Source organism: Pomacea canaliculata, linkage group LG9, assembly GCF_003073045.1.
Source record: "Pomacea canaliculata isolate SZHN2017 linkage group LG9, ASM307304v1, whole genome shotgun sequence".
In the NCBI taxonomy this organism is placed as follows: domain Eukaryota; kingdom Metazoa; phylum Mollusca; class Gastropoda; order Architaenioglossa; family Ampullariidae; genus Pomacea; species Pomacea canaliculata.
In genome coordinates, this window is record NC_037598.1 from 18221535 (window position 1) to 18237247 (window position 15713).

Here is a 15713-nt window from a genome sequence, read left to right on the forward strand (position 1 = left end):
GTCCTTCAGGCGTTTTACCTGAGATCAGGAGGGTCTGGGTGCGGAGGGTCAGGTGGGAGGGTCTGGTGCCAAAGACTTTTGAAAATTTTTCTACATGCGGAGGTGTCAGGTGCTGGAGGGGTGCGGGTGCCAAAACTTGAAAATATGTACGTTGGAGAGTGAGGGTTCTTGGTGCGAGGCCTGTGGCCAACTTGTAATATGTTCGTTTCGAGGGAGGGTCTGGGTGAGGAGGGTCCTTGGTGAAAGTCTTGGAAATATGTATCCGTTGGAGGTAGGTCTTGGTGCGGAGGGCCTGTGTGCGGAATACTGTGTAAATGTTCGTATCGAATTGGGGAGGGTGTCTGGTGCGTTTTGAGTGGTCCTGGTGCCTAAATCTTGGGAAATTAATCGTTTGGAGTAGTGTTGGTCTGGTGCGGAGGGTCCTGGTGCTGATAACTTTGTTAAATGTCGTTCGAGGGGAGGGTCCTGTGTGAATGGAGTGTCTGGTGCAAGAACTTGGAAATATGTACGTTGAAGAGGTTAGGTTGGTGCGGAGGGCCTTGTGCCGAATTGTTTAAGAAGTTTGTCTCGTTCGGGGGAGGTGCTGGTAGGGATGTCTGGTGCATAAACTTGGAAAATTGTTATCGTTGGATGAGGAGGGTCTGGTGGGTAGGGCTCTGCGTGCCAATTACTTTTGTAAAGATGTTCGTGTGTCGTATGGGGAGGGTCTCTGGTGATGAGGGTTGGTGCATGATAACTTGGAAAATGTATCGTTGGAGTAGGAGGGTCCCTGGGTTTGCAAGGAGTGGCTCTGGTGCAAATCTGTGTAATAATGTAGCTTGTTTCGAGTTGGAGGGTCTAGTGTGCGAGGGTCGTGGACGGAGCCCTGGTCATAGGGGAAGGCGTGGGCACATGAGGCGGGTAAGGTGCTAAAATTTCGTGGCGCATATATTAATGGGAGCAGTCGTGTTGCCGACAGGCCGCAGAGACGTGGATACATGCAATTTGAGAGAGAAGGTTTACTTATTAGCCATTGTATGTCTTACCGCAGTTTTTGGATTTTGCATCGGCGAATGAGCGATCGCTCGGCGTGCGACGCCGCTTGGACTTGGGGTCGAAAGTGATCGTTGTCTGCGTCCCGTCCTGCTGCGAGCCGGTTTCGAGCGGACCGAAGGAAGGTGTGGTACGGGTTGGCTCTGCTGCGGTCGATTTCGCGCGGCTTTCGCTGTCGCGTTTCCACGGGCTTTTGCTCAGGCGTGGCGCGTGAGCGGAGAGAGGGTTCGTCGTCGTGCTCCTTTCGGCAGCCCGCGTCGGCGCATCGAATGAAGGCGCTTGACTGTGTCTCGAGTGAAAGTAGCGCGCTCGTGTCGATCGTGGTGTTGGTCGATGCGCCGCGCGAGGGTGTTGAAAATTTGTTTGAACCGATGAGTTCGGTTGCAAGAGCGAAAGCCGCGAACGCCAGAGGCGAGCTTTCTAGGCATGCGGCGACTGCTTCGTGGGAGTCGGTTACATGTACACCCACGACAGCATTCTGGTTGATCCTAAGTAAGTCATGAACATGGCTTGTTTTTCATAGATTAAGCCATGCTTCGTACGGTGCAAAACTGCGCCCTGCGCGAATGGCTCATGAATCAGTCGAGGTTTCCTTAGATTGATAACCATTTCTATTGGATAACTGTGGCAATTCTAGAGCTAATACATGCAAACCCAACTCCGACCCGTCAAAGCCCGGGAAAGAGCGCTTTTAGTTAGTTCAAAATCAGTCGGGGTCTCGGCCCGTCCCTTTTTATGACATCGGTAATACTTATGTGCCGATCGCACGGCCTCGAGCCGGCGAACAGGCATCTTTCAAATGTCTGCCTCTATCAACCTGTCGATGGTAACGTGATAGACCTAAACGCGCCGCCATGTTTGACAATGCGAATTTGGTAAGCGGGAATCAGCGGTGTGATTCCGGAGAGGGAGCATGAGAACGGATACCCACATCTCCAGGAAGCACCAGTTCGCGCGCAAAACTTACCAGCTCTCCGGCTAGCTCTCAGGGAGGTAAGTGACGAAAAAAATAGCAATAGAACTCTTTTGAGGCTCGCAATTGGAAGGAGTACACTTTAAACCCTTTAACGAGGATCTATTGGAGGGCAAGTCTGGTGTCAGCAGCGGGTAATTCCAGCTCCAATAGCGTATATTAAAGTCGCTGCGCTTAAAAGCTCGATAGTTGCATCTGAGGCATGGTCGTGCGGTCCGTCTCGCGACGGTCACTGCGCGAAGCCTGAGCCGGTGCGCGGCTCTTCGCAGGGTCGTCTTCGCAAGACGAACAACTGCGAATAAAAGCATTTGCCAAACAGTATTTTTCATTAGTCAAGAACTAGTCAGAGGTCGAAGACGATTAAGATTACTGTCATTGTGTCTGACCACAAAACGATGCAACTAGCGTTGTGCAAGTGTCGCGTTCAATCGACTCTGAAATCCAAAGTTTCGGGTTCCAGGGGAAGTATGGTTGGCAAAGCTGAAACTTAAGGAATTGACGGAAGGTCACCACCAGGAGTGGAGAGCCTGCGGCTATAATTGATGATTCAACATGTAAAAACACACAGTCCGCACACTGTAAGGATTGACAGATTGAATATCTTTTTTCTTGATATTCGGTGGGTGGTGGCGCAATGGCCGTTCTTGAGGTGGTGGAGCGATTTGTCTGATTAATTCCGATTACGGGCGAGTCTCTAGCCTGTTAATTAGTTCAGCGATTCTTCACGCATCGGTGGTAACTTCTTAGAGGGAGAAGTGGCGTTTAGCCACAAGAGATTGAGCAATAACAGGTCTGGCTGCCTTTAGAAGATCAAGGTGGATGTGACCATGCTTTGAAAACAGTGCAAACCTCTTGAACGTCCTTCGTGATAGGGACTGGGGGCTTGAAATTCTTCTTATCAACGAGGAATTCCCAGTAATTACGTCGATGCCCTTTCTACACACCGCCTGTCACTACTACCGAGTGAACGGTTTAGTGAGGGGTAGCTGGCCTCCACGTCGAGAGTCTGAAAAAGTCTATCAAACCGGAGGGAAAGCTTTTGCCGAGTCAGGCTCTCAGTGACGCCCCAGACTCTCACCTCGGGGGTGGCATCGGCGAAAGTGTAAAGAGAGGCACATTCTCCCGTGGCTGCTCCCTAGCTCTACAATTTTTTTATTCATTTCGCATTTTGTTGAAACCTTTCAAATATCGTTGCAAAGCAGATGAAAAGAAATGAAACAACTTTAGGCGGTGGGATCACTCGACCCGCACGTCGATGAAGAGCGCAGACAGTTGCGTGAATTAATGTGAATTGCAGAACACTCTAACCCTAACTATTTTCGAAAGAAAAAACCCAAAAAACAAACAAACAAAAGCGAACAATCCAGGGGAGGAGGGCCTGGTGCAAAACTTTTTTTTAACAAAAGTTCCACTTCGATGGGAGGGTCTGGTGCAAAGGGAGGGCCTGGTGCAAAACTTTTTTTTAACAAAAGTTCCAGGTCGATGGGAGGGTCTGGTGCACAGGGAGGGCCTGGTGCAAAACAAGAAAATTTGATTCATCAGTTTCTTCGCTTTGGCATTAGAAGACTAACAAAAAGTTCCACTTCGATGGGAGGGTCTGGTGCAAAGAGGAGGGTCTGGTGCAAAACTTTTTTTTTAACAAAAGTTCCAGGTCGATGGGAGGGTCTGGTGCAGAGAGGAGGGTCTGGTGCCTAGGGAGGGTCAGGTGCCCAGAGGGTCTGGTGCCTAGGGAGGGTCAGGTGCCCGGAGGGCCTGGTGCCTAAGGAGGGTCAGGTACCCGGAGGGCCTGGTGCAATGGCGTGGCACAAGGCAGGTATGGTTAAGGTCGGCGCTATATACATGGGGAGCAGGCGTCCCGAAAGGTTCGCGAAAGGGACCGTGGCTATAAAGGTTTCTATATATGAAATGCTCACCCAGTTTTGTATTTTTCATCTGCAAATGAGCGCTCGCACGGCGTGCGACGCCCTCGGTCGAAAGCGATCGTTGTCTGCGTCCCGTCATCTGGCGAGCCGGTTTCGAAGGTCTGGTACTGGTTGGCTTGGTGGCGATTCGCGCTTTCGTTGCCGCTTTCTCACGCTCAGGCGCGCGCTGATGGTGTTCGAGCGGAGGGTCTGGTGCGGAGGGTCTGGTGCAAAACTTGGAAAATGTACGTTCGAGAGAGGGTCAGGTGCGGAGGTCTGGTGCGGAGGGCATGGTGCCAAACTTGTAAAATGTTCGTTCGAGCGGAGGGGTCTGGTGCAAAGCGGATTGTCTGGTGCAACACATTGAAAACACACTTCTAGTCATTAGTAACTTCATTTTGGTACTGGAAGCTTAGGGGAACCTCGTTTCCTTCACGTTTACCGAACAGGAGGGTCTGGTGCGGAGGGTCAGGTGCGGAGGGTCTGGTGCCAAACTGAAAATTTTTCTTACAACGGAGGGTCAGGTGCGGAGGGTCTGGTGCCAAACTTTGAAAAATGTACGTTCCAGAGGAGGGTCAGGTGCGGAGGGTCTGGTGCCAAACTTTGAAAATTTTTCTTACAGCGGAGGGTCAGGTGCGGAGGGTCGGGTGCGGAGGGTCTGGTGCATGGGGAGGCGTGGCACAAGGCAGGGAAGAGATAAGTTGGCGCTATATATATGGGGAGCAGGTGTGCCGAAAGGCGCTAGAAAGTGAACATGGCAAATGGAGACAGGTTGCCATGCAGTGCTCACCCAGTTGTGGTTTTATCGTTGGCAAATGAGTGCTCGCTCGGCGTGCGACGCCCTCGGTCGAAAGTGATCGTTGTCTGCGTCCCGTCCTACCGCGAGCCGGTTTTCTACGCGGACCGAAGAAGGTGTGGTACGGGTTGGCTCGCTGGCGATTCGCGCGGCTTTCGCTGTCGCGTTTCCCACGGCTCAGGCGTGGGCTGGTTGAGCAGAGAGAGGGGTTCGTCGTGCTCCTTTCGGCCAGCCGCGTCGGCGTATCGAATAAGCTTGACTGTGTCTCGAGTGAAAGAGCGCGCCCGTGTCGATCGGGTGAACGCTCAGCAAGTGGAAATGTTTGAACCGATGATTCGGTTGCAAAAAGAGCGAGAAGCATTGTACCGAATGAAATTGCACGGCCACGAACGGCAGAACCTGCGGCCTCGCCGCGGCGACTGCTTCGTGGAGGTTACGGTATTGCAAACCACAAAAACAGCATTCTGGTTGATCCTGCCAGTAGTCATATGCTTGTCTCAAAGATTAAGCCATGCATGTCTAAGTTCACACCTCGTACGGTGAAACCGCGAATGGCTCATTAAATCAGTCGAGGTTCCTTAGATGATCCATTTCTACTTGGATAACTGTGGCAATTCTAGAGCTAATACATGCAAACCAGCTCCGACCCGGTGTCACAGCTGGGAAAGAGCGCTTTTAATAGTTCAAAACCAGTCGGGGTTTCGGCCCCGTCCCTTTTGGTGACTCTGGATAACTTTGTGCCGATCGCATGGCCTCGAGCCGGCGACGCATCTTTCAAATGTCAGACGCCTTATTAACTGTCGATGGTACGTGATAGACCTACCATGTTGACAACGGGTAACGGGGAATCAGGATTTGATTCCGGAGAGGGAGCATGAGAAACGGATACCACTTCCAAGGAAGGCTTACCCAGCTCGGGGAGGTAGTGACGAAAAATAACAATACGGAACTCTTTTGAGGCTCCGCAATTGGAATGAGTACACTTTAAACCCTTTAACGAGGATCTATTGGAGGGCAAGTCTGGTGCCAGCAGCCGTGGTAATTCCAGCTCCAATAGCGTATATTAAAGTCGTTGTGCTTAAAAAGCTCGTAGTTGCATCTCAGGCATGGTCGTGCGGTCCGTCTCGCGACGGTCACTGCGCGGCTCTTTGCAAGGTCGTCTTCGCAAGACGAACAACTGCGACAGCATTTGCCAAGCATATTTTCATTAGACAAGAACGAAAGTCAGAGGTTCGAAGACGATTAAATACTGTCATTGTTCTGACCATAAACGATGCCATCTAGCGTTGTGCAGGTGTTTCTTCATCGACTCTGAAACCAAAGTTTTCGGGTTCCAGGGGAAGTATATTTGCAATGCTGAAACTTAAAGGAATTGACGGAAGGTCACCACCAGGAGTGGAGCCTGCGCCTTAATTTGATTCAACATTGTAAAACACACCCAGTCCGCACACTGTAAGGATTGACAGATTGATATCTTTTTCTTGATTCGGTGGGTGGTGGCGCATGGCCGTTCTTAGGTGGTGGAGCGATTTGTCTGATTAATTCCGATAACGGGCGAGTCTCTAGCCTGTTAAATAGTTCACCGATTCTTCACGCATCTGTGGTAACTTCTTAGAGGGAGAAGTGGCGTTTAGCCACAAGAGATTGAGCAATAACAGGTCTGGCTGCCTTTAGAAGGAATCAAGGTGGATGTGACCATGCTTTGAAAACAGTGCGAACCCCTTGAACGTCCTTCGTGATAGGGACTGGGGGCTTGAAATTCTTCTTATCAACGAGGAATTCCCAGTAATTACGTCGATGCCCTTTCTACACACCGCCTGTCACTACTACCGAGTGAACGGTTTAGTGAGGGGTAGCTGGACTCCGCGTCGAGAGTCTGAAAAAGTCTATCAAACCGGAGGGAAAGCTTTTGCCGAGTCAGGCTCTCAGTAACGCCCCGGACTCTCGCCTCGGGGGTGGCATCGGCGAAAGTGTAAAGAGAGGCACATTCTCGCGTGGCTGTTCAGCTTTACAAGTTTTTTCATTCATTTCGCAATTTGTTGAAACCTTTCAAATATCGTTGCAAAGCAGATGAAAAGAAATGAAACAACTGTAGGCGGTGGGATCACTCGACTCGCACGTCGATGAAGAACGCAGCCAGTTGCGTGAATTAATGTGAATTGCAGAACACTCTAACCCTAACCATTTTCAAAAAAGAAAACAAAAATCAAAACAAAAGCAAACAAACCCGGGGGAGGGCCTAGTGCAAAACTTTTTTTTAACAAAAGTTCCAGGTCGATGGGAGGGTCTGGTGCAGAGAGGATGGTCTGGTGCAAAACAAAAAAATTTGATTCATCAGTTTCTTCGCTTTGGCCTTAGAAGACTAAAAAAAAGTTCCACTTCGATGGGAGGGTCTGGTGCAAAACTTTTTTTTAACAAAAGTTCCAGGTCGATGGGAGGGTCTGGTGCAGAGAGGAGGGTCTGGTGCAAAACAAAAAAATTTGATTCATCAGTTTCTTCGCTTTGGCATTAGAAGACTAAAAAAAGTTCCACTTCGATGGGAGGGTCTGGTGCAAAGAGGAGGGTCTGGTGCAAAGGAGGGCCTGGTGCAAAACTTTTTTTAACAAAAGTTTCAGGTCGATGGGAGGGTCTGGTGCAGAGAGGAGGGTCTGGTGCAAAGGGAGGGCCTGGTGCAAAACTTTGAGAAAAAAATTTGATTCATCACTTTCTTCGCTTTGGCATTAGAAGCTTAGGGTACCTCGTTTCCTTCAAGTATACGAAAAGGGAGGGCCTGGTCTGAGTGAGGGCCTGGTGCATATAGGAAGGTCTGGTGGTAAGTGTGAATGTGAGTGTATGCGTTTGTGTATGCGAATGTGATTCGTGACCTATAATTTCACAGTTGTCATGCTCGCACTTGTTTTGTAAGACTTCTGTAACTAAAATATGTGTATGCTCCTTAGCCAAAGGAATAGGAAAAGATTAACATCTTAGAAGTAGTCGTATGATACGCCATTTTTGTCTCGTCTTTCTATTTTTCCGTATGCATGTATCTCGAGTTAAACAACATTTGCTGCTTACAGAACAGAGCTGAGGTCAAAGTACAAAGTGGTCACGGAGCTCGCCTATCGCAGGAGGAATGTTTGCTGCGCAGGGTACACTGAAGATGGTGATACATGTATCCGTAAGTCCTCCAACTCTTCTGACCTCGTGATTCTGGGTTGCCCTCTGCATAACTTTGTTTGGATGGTTGATTAGGCGTATCCATCCACATCCGCGCACCTGCATCCTGTCGCTAGTCGACCCCCTCACACCTTCCCTCTGTCACGTGGCTGTCACCCGGCCAGCGACCACCCGACCCCACATCGCCAGCCTCCACCCTCCCTGTGTGCGTGCTATGTTCCATCCCCACTAACTGCGATGTCGCACACTACCATACAGTATAGTAATCGAGTTTATTGGCAAATAGCATTTGACAAGGCAGGAACATCAGTGTCAATGAGAGTGACTAGAGTCTCAAATTGACTGACAATAATGAAGTTTGTGAGAAAAGTTCATAAAGTTTTTAGTCAGCAGGTAAAATGACAATATTAGTACTGTATAACTTTGTTCTATGAACTATTACGATTCAGCTAAAATATGCTAAACATTTCTATTTTTATGTCATTTTTACAAAACCTTCTAATCTCCTTAAATATTAAAAGTATTAACACTTACTAGCTAACTAGTCTTTAAAACAGTTGCTTTGTCTTCTAAAACTCAGCAGGTATTTTAACGGCTAGTGACTGATGGGGGTTGAAGTCGACCGAGTTTATGCTTCGTAAAAAGTTGGATGAATTCAAAATTTCTGCTTTAAAGAGTCTGAAGGCGACAGTTCAGTTCAGATATTTGTTTACGTGTAACAGCATGCGTGTGTGTGTGTAGTTATTGTGTGTATGTGTGCGCGCGCGTGTGGTTTTGCTAAAGGAATAATATAGGAAGGGACTTTCGATAGGTGCTGCGTGTTTGTTATGTAAGTTGATAAAAATGATAACTGATGTGTTCTGCTGTTCGTAGCAGCAAACACTTTTTAATGAGGTTATTAACGACACTCGATGAAGACTTGTTTAGGCATTTACTTCTTCGGTTCTTCCTCTTTCCATGTAGAAGTATAAATCACTTACATAGAGAACATTTCCTTGCACGTCAGTGAGCTTAGTACAAAAGCGCAGCACTTAGAACAAAAAGGCTTTGTGATACCTCTACCCGTTGTTCTAATCTGTCGAGGTTTTGACATCGCTGCTGACGTAACAGTCCTTACTAAAGGGGGGGGGGGGTCTGTGGAGCGGGGTGCTACAAGTCTGATCCTTTAACATCCTTTGTCCTCATTTACTAACCACTCGCATGTAAACAACTTTATGTTCAAGTAGTGATGTAGATCCTAGTGCACTTGTCCTAATGTTTGCAGTCTATATTTCGTTACTGAATGAAGTGTAGATATTGAGATTCGAATTGTAAACATACATTATATACTGGGAAAATAATTTACGATTACAAGTACAAGGGGCCCGGAGAGGTCGTCTGCCCCGGGGCCGGGGCTGGCTCTCGGCGGCCCTGTATGTAACAACATAGGTTGCAACAGGGAAGAAGTCAAATATTTGATTTTTTTTACGCTTGCCTGTAAGCGAAGGGTTTGGTCAGAATAACGGCTAAATGCCTACGCTAGTGAGAATGGGCATATATTTGACAAACAGGAGGGGCTATAGCGGGTCGTTACTTGTGTGTGTGTGTGGTGTGTTCTTTTTTTTTAACTGGTGCTTTTCATACCGCAGCGAATGAAAATAATGTTGGAATAAATCATAAGGGATCCCTTGTTGGGTTCTAAGTGGTTGGAGGGTGGAATTCTCTTTCCTAGCCGACATTCACACCTGTCCATTGGTTTCTCCTACCCATCTCCTTGTCACAGGCTATATAAAGGGAGTGAATATTTGTCTTACATAGGGTATGTCGTGAATCTACTTACTCCCCCTTACAGACCGTGACCACATCATCATCAAGTTGTCTGATGCATAGATGATAGATGATATCGGAAAAAAGCGTCAGAAGGAAACAAGAAAGTTGCACGTTGTATGATCTGATTGCAAGCTCAGTCTCGTCAATATGGAAGGGAGTCAATATTTCATGTCTGTAAATAGGGATTAACTGACTATATTAAGGAATCTGTGCCAGGAAAATATAAGATTCAGGTAAGTGTGCATTGAAGAATCGAGATTCGCACAGAGAAATGGCAAAAGAAGAGGACAAATATTCTGGATGTAAAACTACATCATCAACTCGTCGTTCACAACCCTGCCTCTCGCTACCATTGTGGCAGAACGGATTTCCCCCAGCATGATCCCTGGCTATGGATCAAATATGCTCGTTATGTCACCACCCTCGTCTTGCTCAACATGGACTCATGGTGACGAGATACCAAGTTGTGAATGCATATTCTGTCAAACAACAATGTATGCTCGTGTGTATGGTACAGAGAGTGTCCGTGTTTTTTATTTTGGTTTATTTTATTTGTTTGTTACTTTTTGTTGTTTAGAGAGCTACTCTCATTTAGACTATTGCACACCCGGCTAAAAATAGCCAGTTGCCTCAGTCAAGGTGCGCTACTGCAGCAGTGGATCATCTTATTCTCAGTTGTCTCCCGCTGATGTAGAGCAGCGCGTCAGTGCATGTGCAGGCGGACGGAGTTGAACAGGTAAGTCACAAGGAACCATTTCTGACCGATAACTTCAATGTTAGAAAGGGTTTGGCTGACATTCCTTTACTCTACCACAGACAAGGGTTTTTGTGTTTCAGTGAGTGAGTACAGCGAGTTTCCAGTATGTCAGTAGGTACTCAAGTTTACCCAGTGTCAGACAGTCTGGCAAAAGTCTCGACAGAATCCACCCTCGCATGTGCTGTGGTTTTCAGTGGCGGCGGCTGGAAATGTCATGGGGAAGGCGGGGAAAGGGGATGTTCGCGAGGGGAAGGAGAGTGTGCAAAGCTGTAGATATGTTGTTCTCTCTCTGGCGAGTGCAGCAACATATGTTGTCAGGTAACCTCATGCCGCCTTCAATTCTGAGGGAGGATGGCTTCAAACGCATGAAATGTGTCAATGCCCTTTGATCCTTGACCTTTGATAGTCTCCTGAACACGAGAATTATTTTGGTCATGTTCGCGTGAACCCCTCCCCACTCCATACCTTTTTGTTCAATGGTTTGCAAGATATTTTGGAAGCAGGCTGCTTTTATCAAAAAAAGAGAGCACGTGCATGTGTTGGCACTATTCACGTGTTATCAGATGCGTGAAGCAGCCTGTGCAGTGTGTCTGCAATACAGTCAGGGGCCTCCTCACGTTTCGGTCAACGGAAAGGACATTATTCTCGAGCTGAACGTCTGGTGACGTCGTAGCCGTTGTAAGTAGTACAAGGTGTTAGTGACGTGTTTGTGGTGACGTCATGATGGTATCAACACTCTCGCTATTCTGGCCCTCGTATAACTGTATAGCACATACCATTATGTGCAGTAGATAATACTTGACAACGATAATAACAATCTGTGTTTATGTCAGAACGTTTTATGATGTTTGTACAAGCACGGCACTGCCTAACGAACCATTTCTGACAAATCTCTCCGTCGTTGAGCCACGCACGACTCTTTGTACTGTTATCATAATCATCATCCTTTGTAAAACCTGATTCCTCCACATAATGAGGCTTAATGCTTTCTTATATGGGACAGACAAACAAATTTCCCCCACAAAATACTTCATAATAATAATAATGTTGCAGCGACTTACATCAGCGACTGGTAAAGACACAACCTGTTGTTATTTTACCTGAGAACAAACACCATTACGATGGAACAATTTTTTCTTGATTCAGTTTATGAGTCAGTATTACGAAGCATATCACAAGTAGTAGTACTATCGCTCGTGGGTAGCTAGCATTGCTGATTACAATGAACCAGGGAAATAGCCCATGTTTTTATGTGGAATGAAATTCTCGTACTTCATGGTGTTGTCTAATCTAATCCAAGCACATTTCACCTTATCGTCATCAGCAGGCTTGTAGTGTTGTGGTTTTTATTCCATCGGATGGATTTACATTTCACCTGTTATCTGTTTTCGTCCAGTGGATGGTGGTCTGACAGGACGGTATCAGTCGCATAGTACCCGTGTACCGATGCACTGCACCACCACACTGACATCATGACAGAGATGTGACAGACGGGTAGTTCTTCCTAACACCTGGCCGAGGCCGACATCACACAACCTGAGGTGTTTTTATTATGAACTTGCTTCATCTAATGTTACAAACAGGTGGGATCCTTCAAATACAGGTCACAAATCATGTCTCCAGTGAATTTATAGTGGGTGAGCTTTTGATGTCAGCTGATTACCAATACGTGTTTATGTGTAGTTTATACCAGGTGAAACTTGGTTGTCAACTGATTATCATGTGTGTGTGCGAGAGCGGGCATGAGTAGTCGTGGCTAAAACCTATATGTCATGAAGGTAGTACTAAGTGTACGATTTGTTTGACTTTTCAGTCTGTACAAAACAGCGGATGTATCAAGGACAGATCATTAAAGTAGGAATTGGCCGGAGAGCCTTGGACAAAATTTCTTGAAACGGATACACTTCACGACCAGGTCACCAATCCAGGGACAGTCTTGATGAAATCACAGAATTCCTGAGATCCTGGGGCACTGTCTTCGTGGAGACGTTTGTTGTGCTGGAGGAGACATCTGCACTGCAAACGGGTTTAAGCCTTTGTTGAGCATATCACGAGACTTGATATATATATATATAACACTTATTCCAGCAATGAGCACTACATACAGCACAAGACATGAACTTGCCGCACAAGACCCTCTGACTCAGCCTCCCAGCTCAGCAAATGACTATGTTGAGTACGATGGTGATGTCATGTTTAGTAAGAAAGGGGCCTTGGGTCTGTTGAACACTCCTCTCAACGCTCCCGAGCCCTCGCTGGAGTCCGTGACGCACAGACCCTTGCTGGGCTCGACAGACTCGGCGGACCTCGGCTGGATCATCCCTGTCGCCCTCGTCGTCATCGTCGCCATGGTGGGCTTGGCCCTGGGCTGCTATTTCGGCATCCGGGCTCTGGAGATGCGCATGTTGGGATGGTGTTATCGGAAATGTGGATGTTGCTGTGAGCAAGGCGCTTCAGGGACACGGCTTCTGAGTGGCGAGCGCTATGGTAACCTGAAGGAAGAAGATGAAACCAGACATCGCAAGGATGACGTCCGGTTGAAAGGTAAATGCTAATTATCGTCACTTTTGCTTTATGGGTCGTGTTGGACTGTCAGCTGATGTTGGACAAAGAAGTAACTTACTCTGTTCTTTATTTTTATGACAACTCAGAGGCTTCGCCTCCCTCTTTCAACCGAAAGCGAAAAACAGGTGAATGATTCGAAGGACCATTCTATTCCCACAAAGCTGTTGGAAAGAAAAATGATGATGAGGCACTAGATTTACAGAGTCGCTATATTTACAATAACCGATATAAAGGAATCTTAATCCCGCCATTCTGTTATTTAACAGTAAATGTATATTTTCGTATAATACCGTGGTTTTTACCGCTCACACAGTCCACAGTGTTGTAGATGATGTGATCTCTATCATGTATAGCACAGACTAATGATCTTGAACAGGCAAGTGACTGTAAGCCCTTGTCCACTCTAACAATGGACTTATACATTATAATTCATCTCTAAAAATAGACTTATATACAGTGGAACCTCGGTTAACGAACTTAATCCGTTCTCGAAAGCTGTTCGTTATCCGAAATGTTCGTTATCCGAAACAATGTTTTCCATAAGAAATAAAGGAAATAGATTTAATTGGTTCCCAGCCCCTGTTGACTCGCTAATATTTGAAAGTTACAGTAACAACATCAGAAAACTTGCCGTTTTGACGGCGTGGGTGGAGAGGTGAGGGGAGGAAGGTGGAATTACTGCTTGATTCCCCTCCATGAGCACACTTGACATTTTAAAATCTGACTTCCCTTTTCTGTAGCAGGAAAAAAACTTGTCCAGTGTCTGTTGCTTCTGACTTTTTTGTAAAACACTTCGGTAATACATCACATATCCGACAGACGCATGTGAAATCATTTCCTTTTTAAATTCATTTGTTGCTTCCTTATCATTACCTCACTACTATTAATTGCTCTTAATGGAGCCATTATTGAGGATTATCTTATTAAAATAAAGCACAAAATCACTAAATAAGAAGGATGCGCACAGGTAAGGAACGACCGATCGTAACTGTGTCTCGAGCGCGAATGATGACATGCTGGTCGGTCACGTGTGGTTCACGTGGCTGTTCGTTATCCGAAATTTTGTTCGCTATCCGAGACAAACTTTTAACGAAATTTTTGTTCGTTAACCGAAATATTCGCTATCCGAGGCGTTCGCTAACCGAGGTTCCACTGTATTATGATTCTTATATTCTATTTGCAGATTTCCGTCAGATGTCACCAAACTACAGCGGCAGTAGTCCTGTCTCCAAAAGCATCGTAGACTTCAACCCCTTTGACGAGGACTAGTGACCTCTGTGGCGAGGGGCCAGATGTTTGTCAGTAGGTCTGTACACAGGAGTCGGACATCAACACCTCAAAGTGCCAATGTTGTCAGTGGTGTCAACTGCTTCCATTGGTTGTCAGCAGCCAAGGTGTTATTTCCTCTCTCTCGCTGTTAATGTTCTAGAGATAACGTAGCTGAAAAAAGGGGTTAGACATATTGGATCACGTTGAACCACGTGACTTGAGACGTTGGGTGTCGTTAAATGAAATGTGTATATCACAAACTCGCGCCAAGTGACTTAATATGCGTCATAAGCTGACAAGAAGAAAACAAATGTGACAATCCGGGTATTTTATCTTTCTGCTCACTGCTTTCGTGCTTTTATCTTCTTTGCTCACATGACGGCGGCTACTGCCATCTACAACACTCCTGACCCGCTCAACTTGTTCTCCTGTAGATGCTTTCCTGCAGATTTACTTGACCGAGAACTACGGATTTTATTTGGCTTCTGGAAAATGCCAAAGAAGCATTGTTTAGAATTGTAAGGCACTTTCGAGTGGTTTTTTTTTTGTTTTTTTTTTTTTTTTTTTCTCGAGGCACAATCCAGTCAGCCGTGCAGCAATTGGTTGCAAAACCCGGGATTTTTACGATGGGCTACATCGATATTGTAAAGAAATGACAAAAAACACTCTTTTCGTGTGTGTGTGTGAGTGAGTGAGAGAGTAAAATGATTATAACTGTAAATAAGTATTTATTTGAGATGCAAAACTCGGAAAGCAAACTATTTTAAAAGATTGGTGATGGTGTGTTTCCCTGTTCTGGTGCACACTAACTCCTGTCCAAGAGTTGCCTTGCATGAAACGTCTGTCAGTAGATTTGGCAGCTTGAGTGTGTCACTGACTGACTGACTGACTGACAGACTGTCTCTATCCAGAAAAGAATAGCACATACATGCACGCTGACACACACTCTCTCATCACACACACACTCGTTGCCATATAAACACTGTCACTCACCATGCACACGTGCTCTAGATGCCTTCTCTCTCTCTGTCTCTCACACACACACACGTACAATACACTCAAGCCGTCTCTGTCTCTCTCTATAGCGCACACACACGTACGCAGACACAAATGTTGTCAGAAAAGTTCGTTAGGTTCGAGTGGTGGTGTTCCCGATGATCGTCGATGTTTACTTGCTGATTACATGCGATGATTGATGTCGGTATCTGCTGCATGTAGCTGGGAAAAATTAAATGACTTACTTTGATGATATTACTTTTGTGCATGCGTTTGATTGTTGGTTTTTTTTTGTCAGGCGCGCGTACGTGTGTGTGTGTGCCGTCAAATGTATCTGCGAGCTAGCGTACACACGTATGATTGAGCATGCGAGAAGTACACACACACACACAAACACTCACTCACACACACACACACATTCACATTATGTGACATGAATTTGTGTACTATCCTAAA

At 46.4% G+C, this 15713-nt stretch overlaps 1 protein-coding gene across 6 annotated transcripts; it reads left to right on the forward strand.

The window, feature by feature from the left end:
• Positions 1–10136: 10136 nt before the first annotated feature.
• LOC112572745 lies at positions 10137–15520 on the forward strand. Of its 6 annotated transcripts, none has more exons than XM_025252584.1 (4): positions 10137–10406; positions 11824–12064; positions 12241–12971; positions 14176–15520. In XM_025252584.1, exons 3-4 carry the CDS (start codon positions 12518–12520, stop codon positions 14259–14261), a joined length of 540 nt encoding a protein of 179 aa, XP_025108369.1. In that variant the 5' UTR covers positions 10137–10406; positions 11824–12064; positions 12241–12517; the 3' UTR covers positions 14262–15520. The 6 variants fall into 6 exon arrangements, with proteins under 6 accessions (XP_025108369.1, XP_025108370.1, XP_025108366.1 ...); XM_025252585.1 differs by having other exon boundaries at positions 11824–12060; XM_025252581.1 differs by having other exon boundaries at positions 11824–12010.
• The last annotated feature ends 193 nt before the right edge of the window (positions 15521–15713 follow it).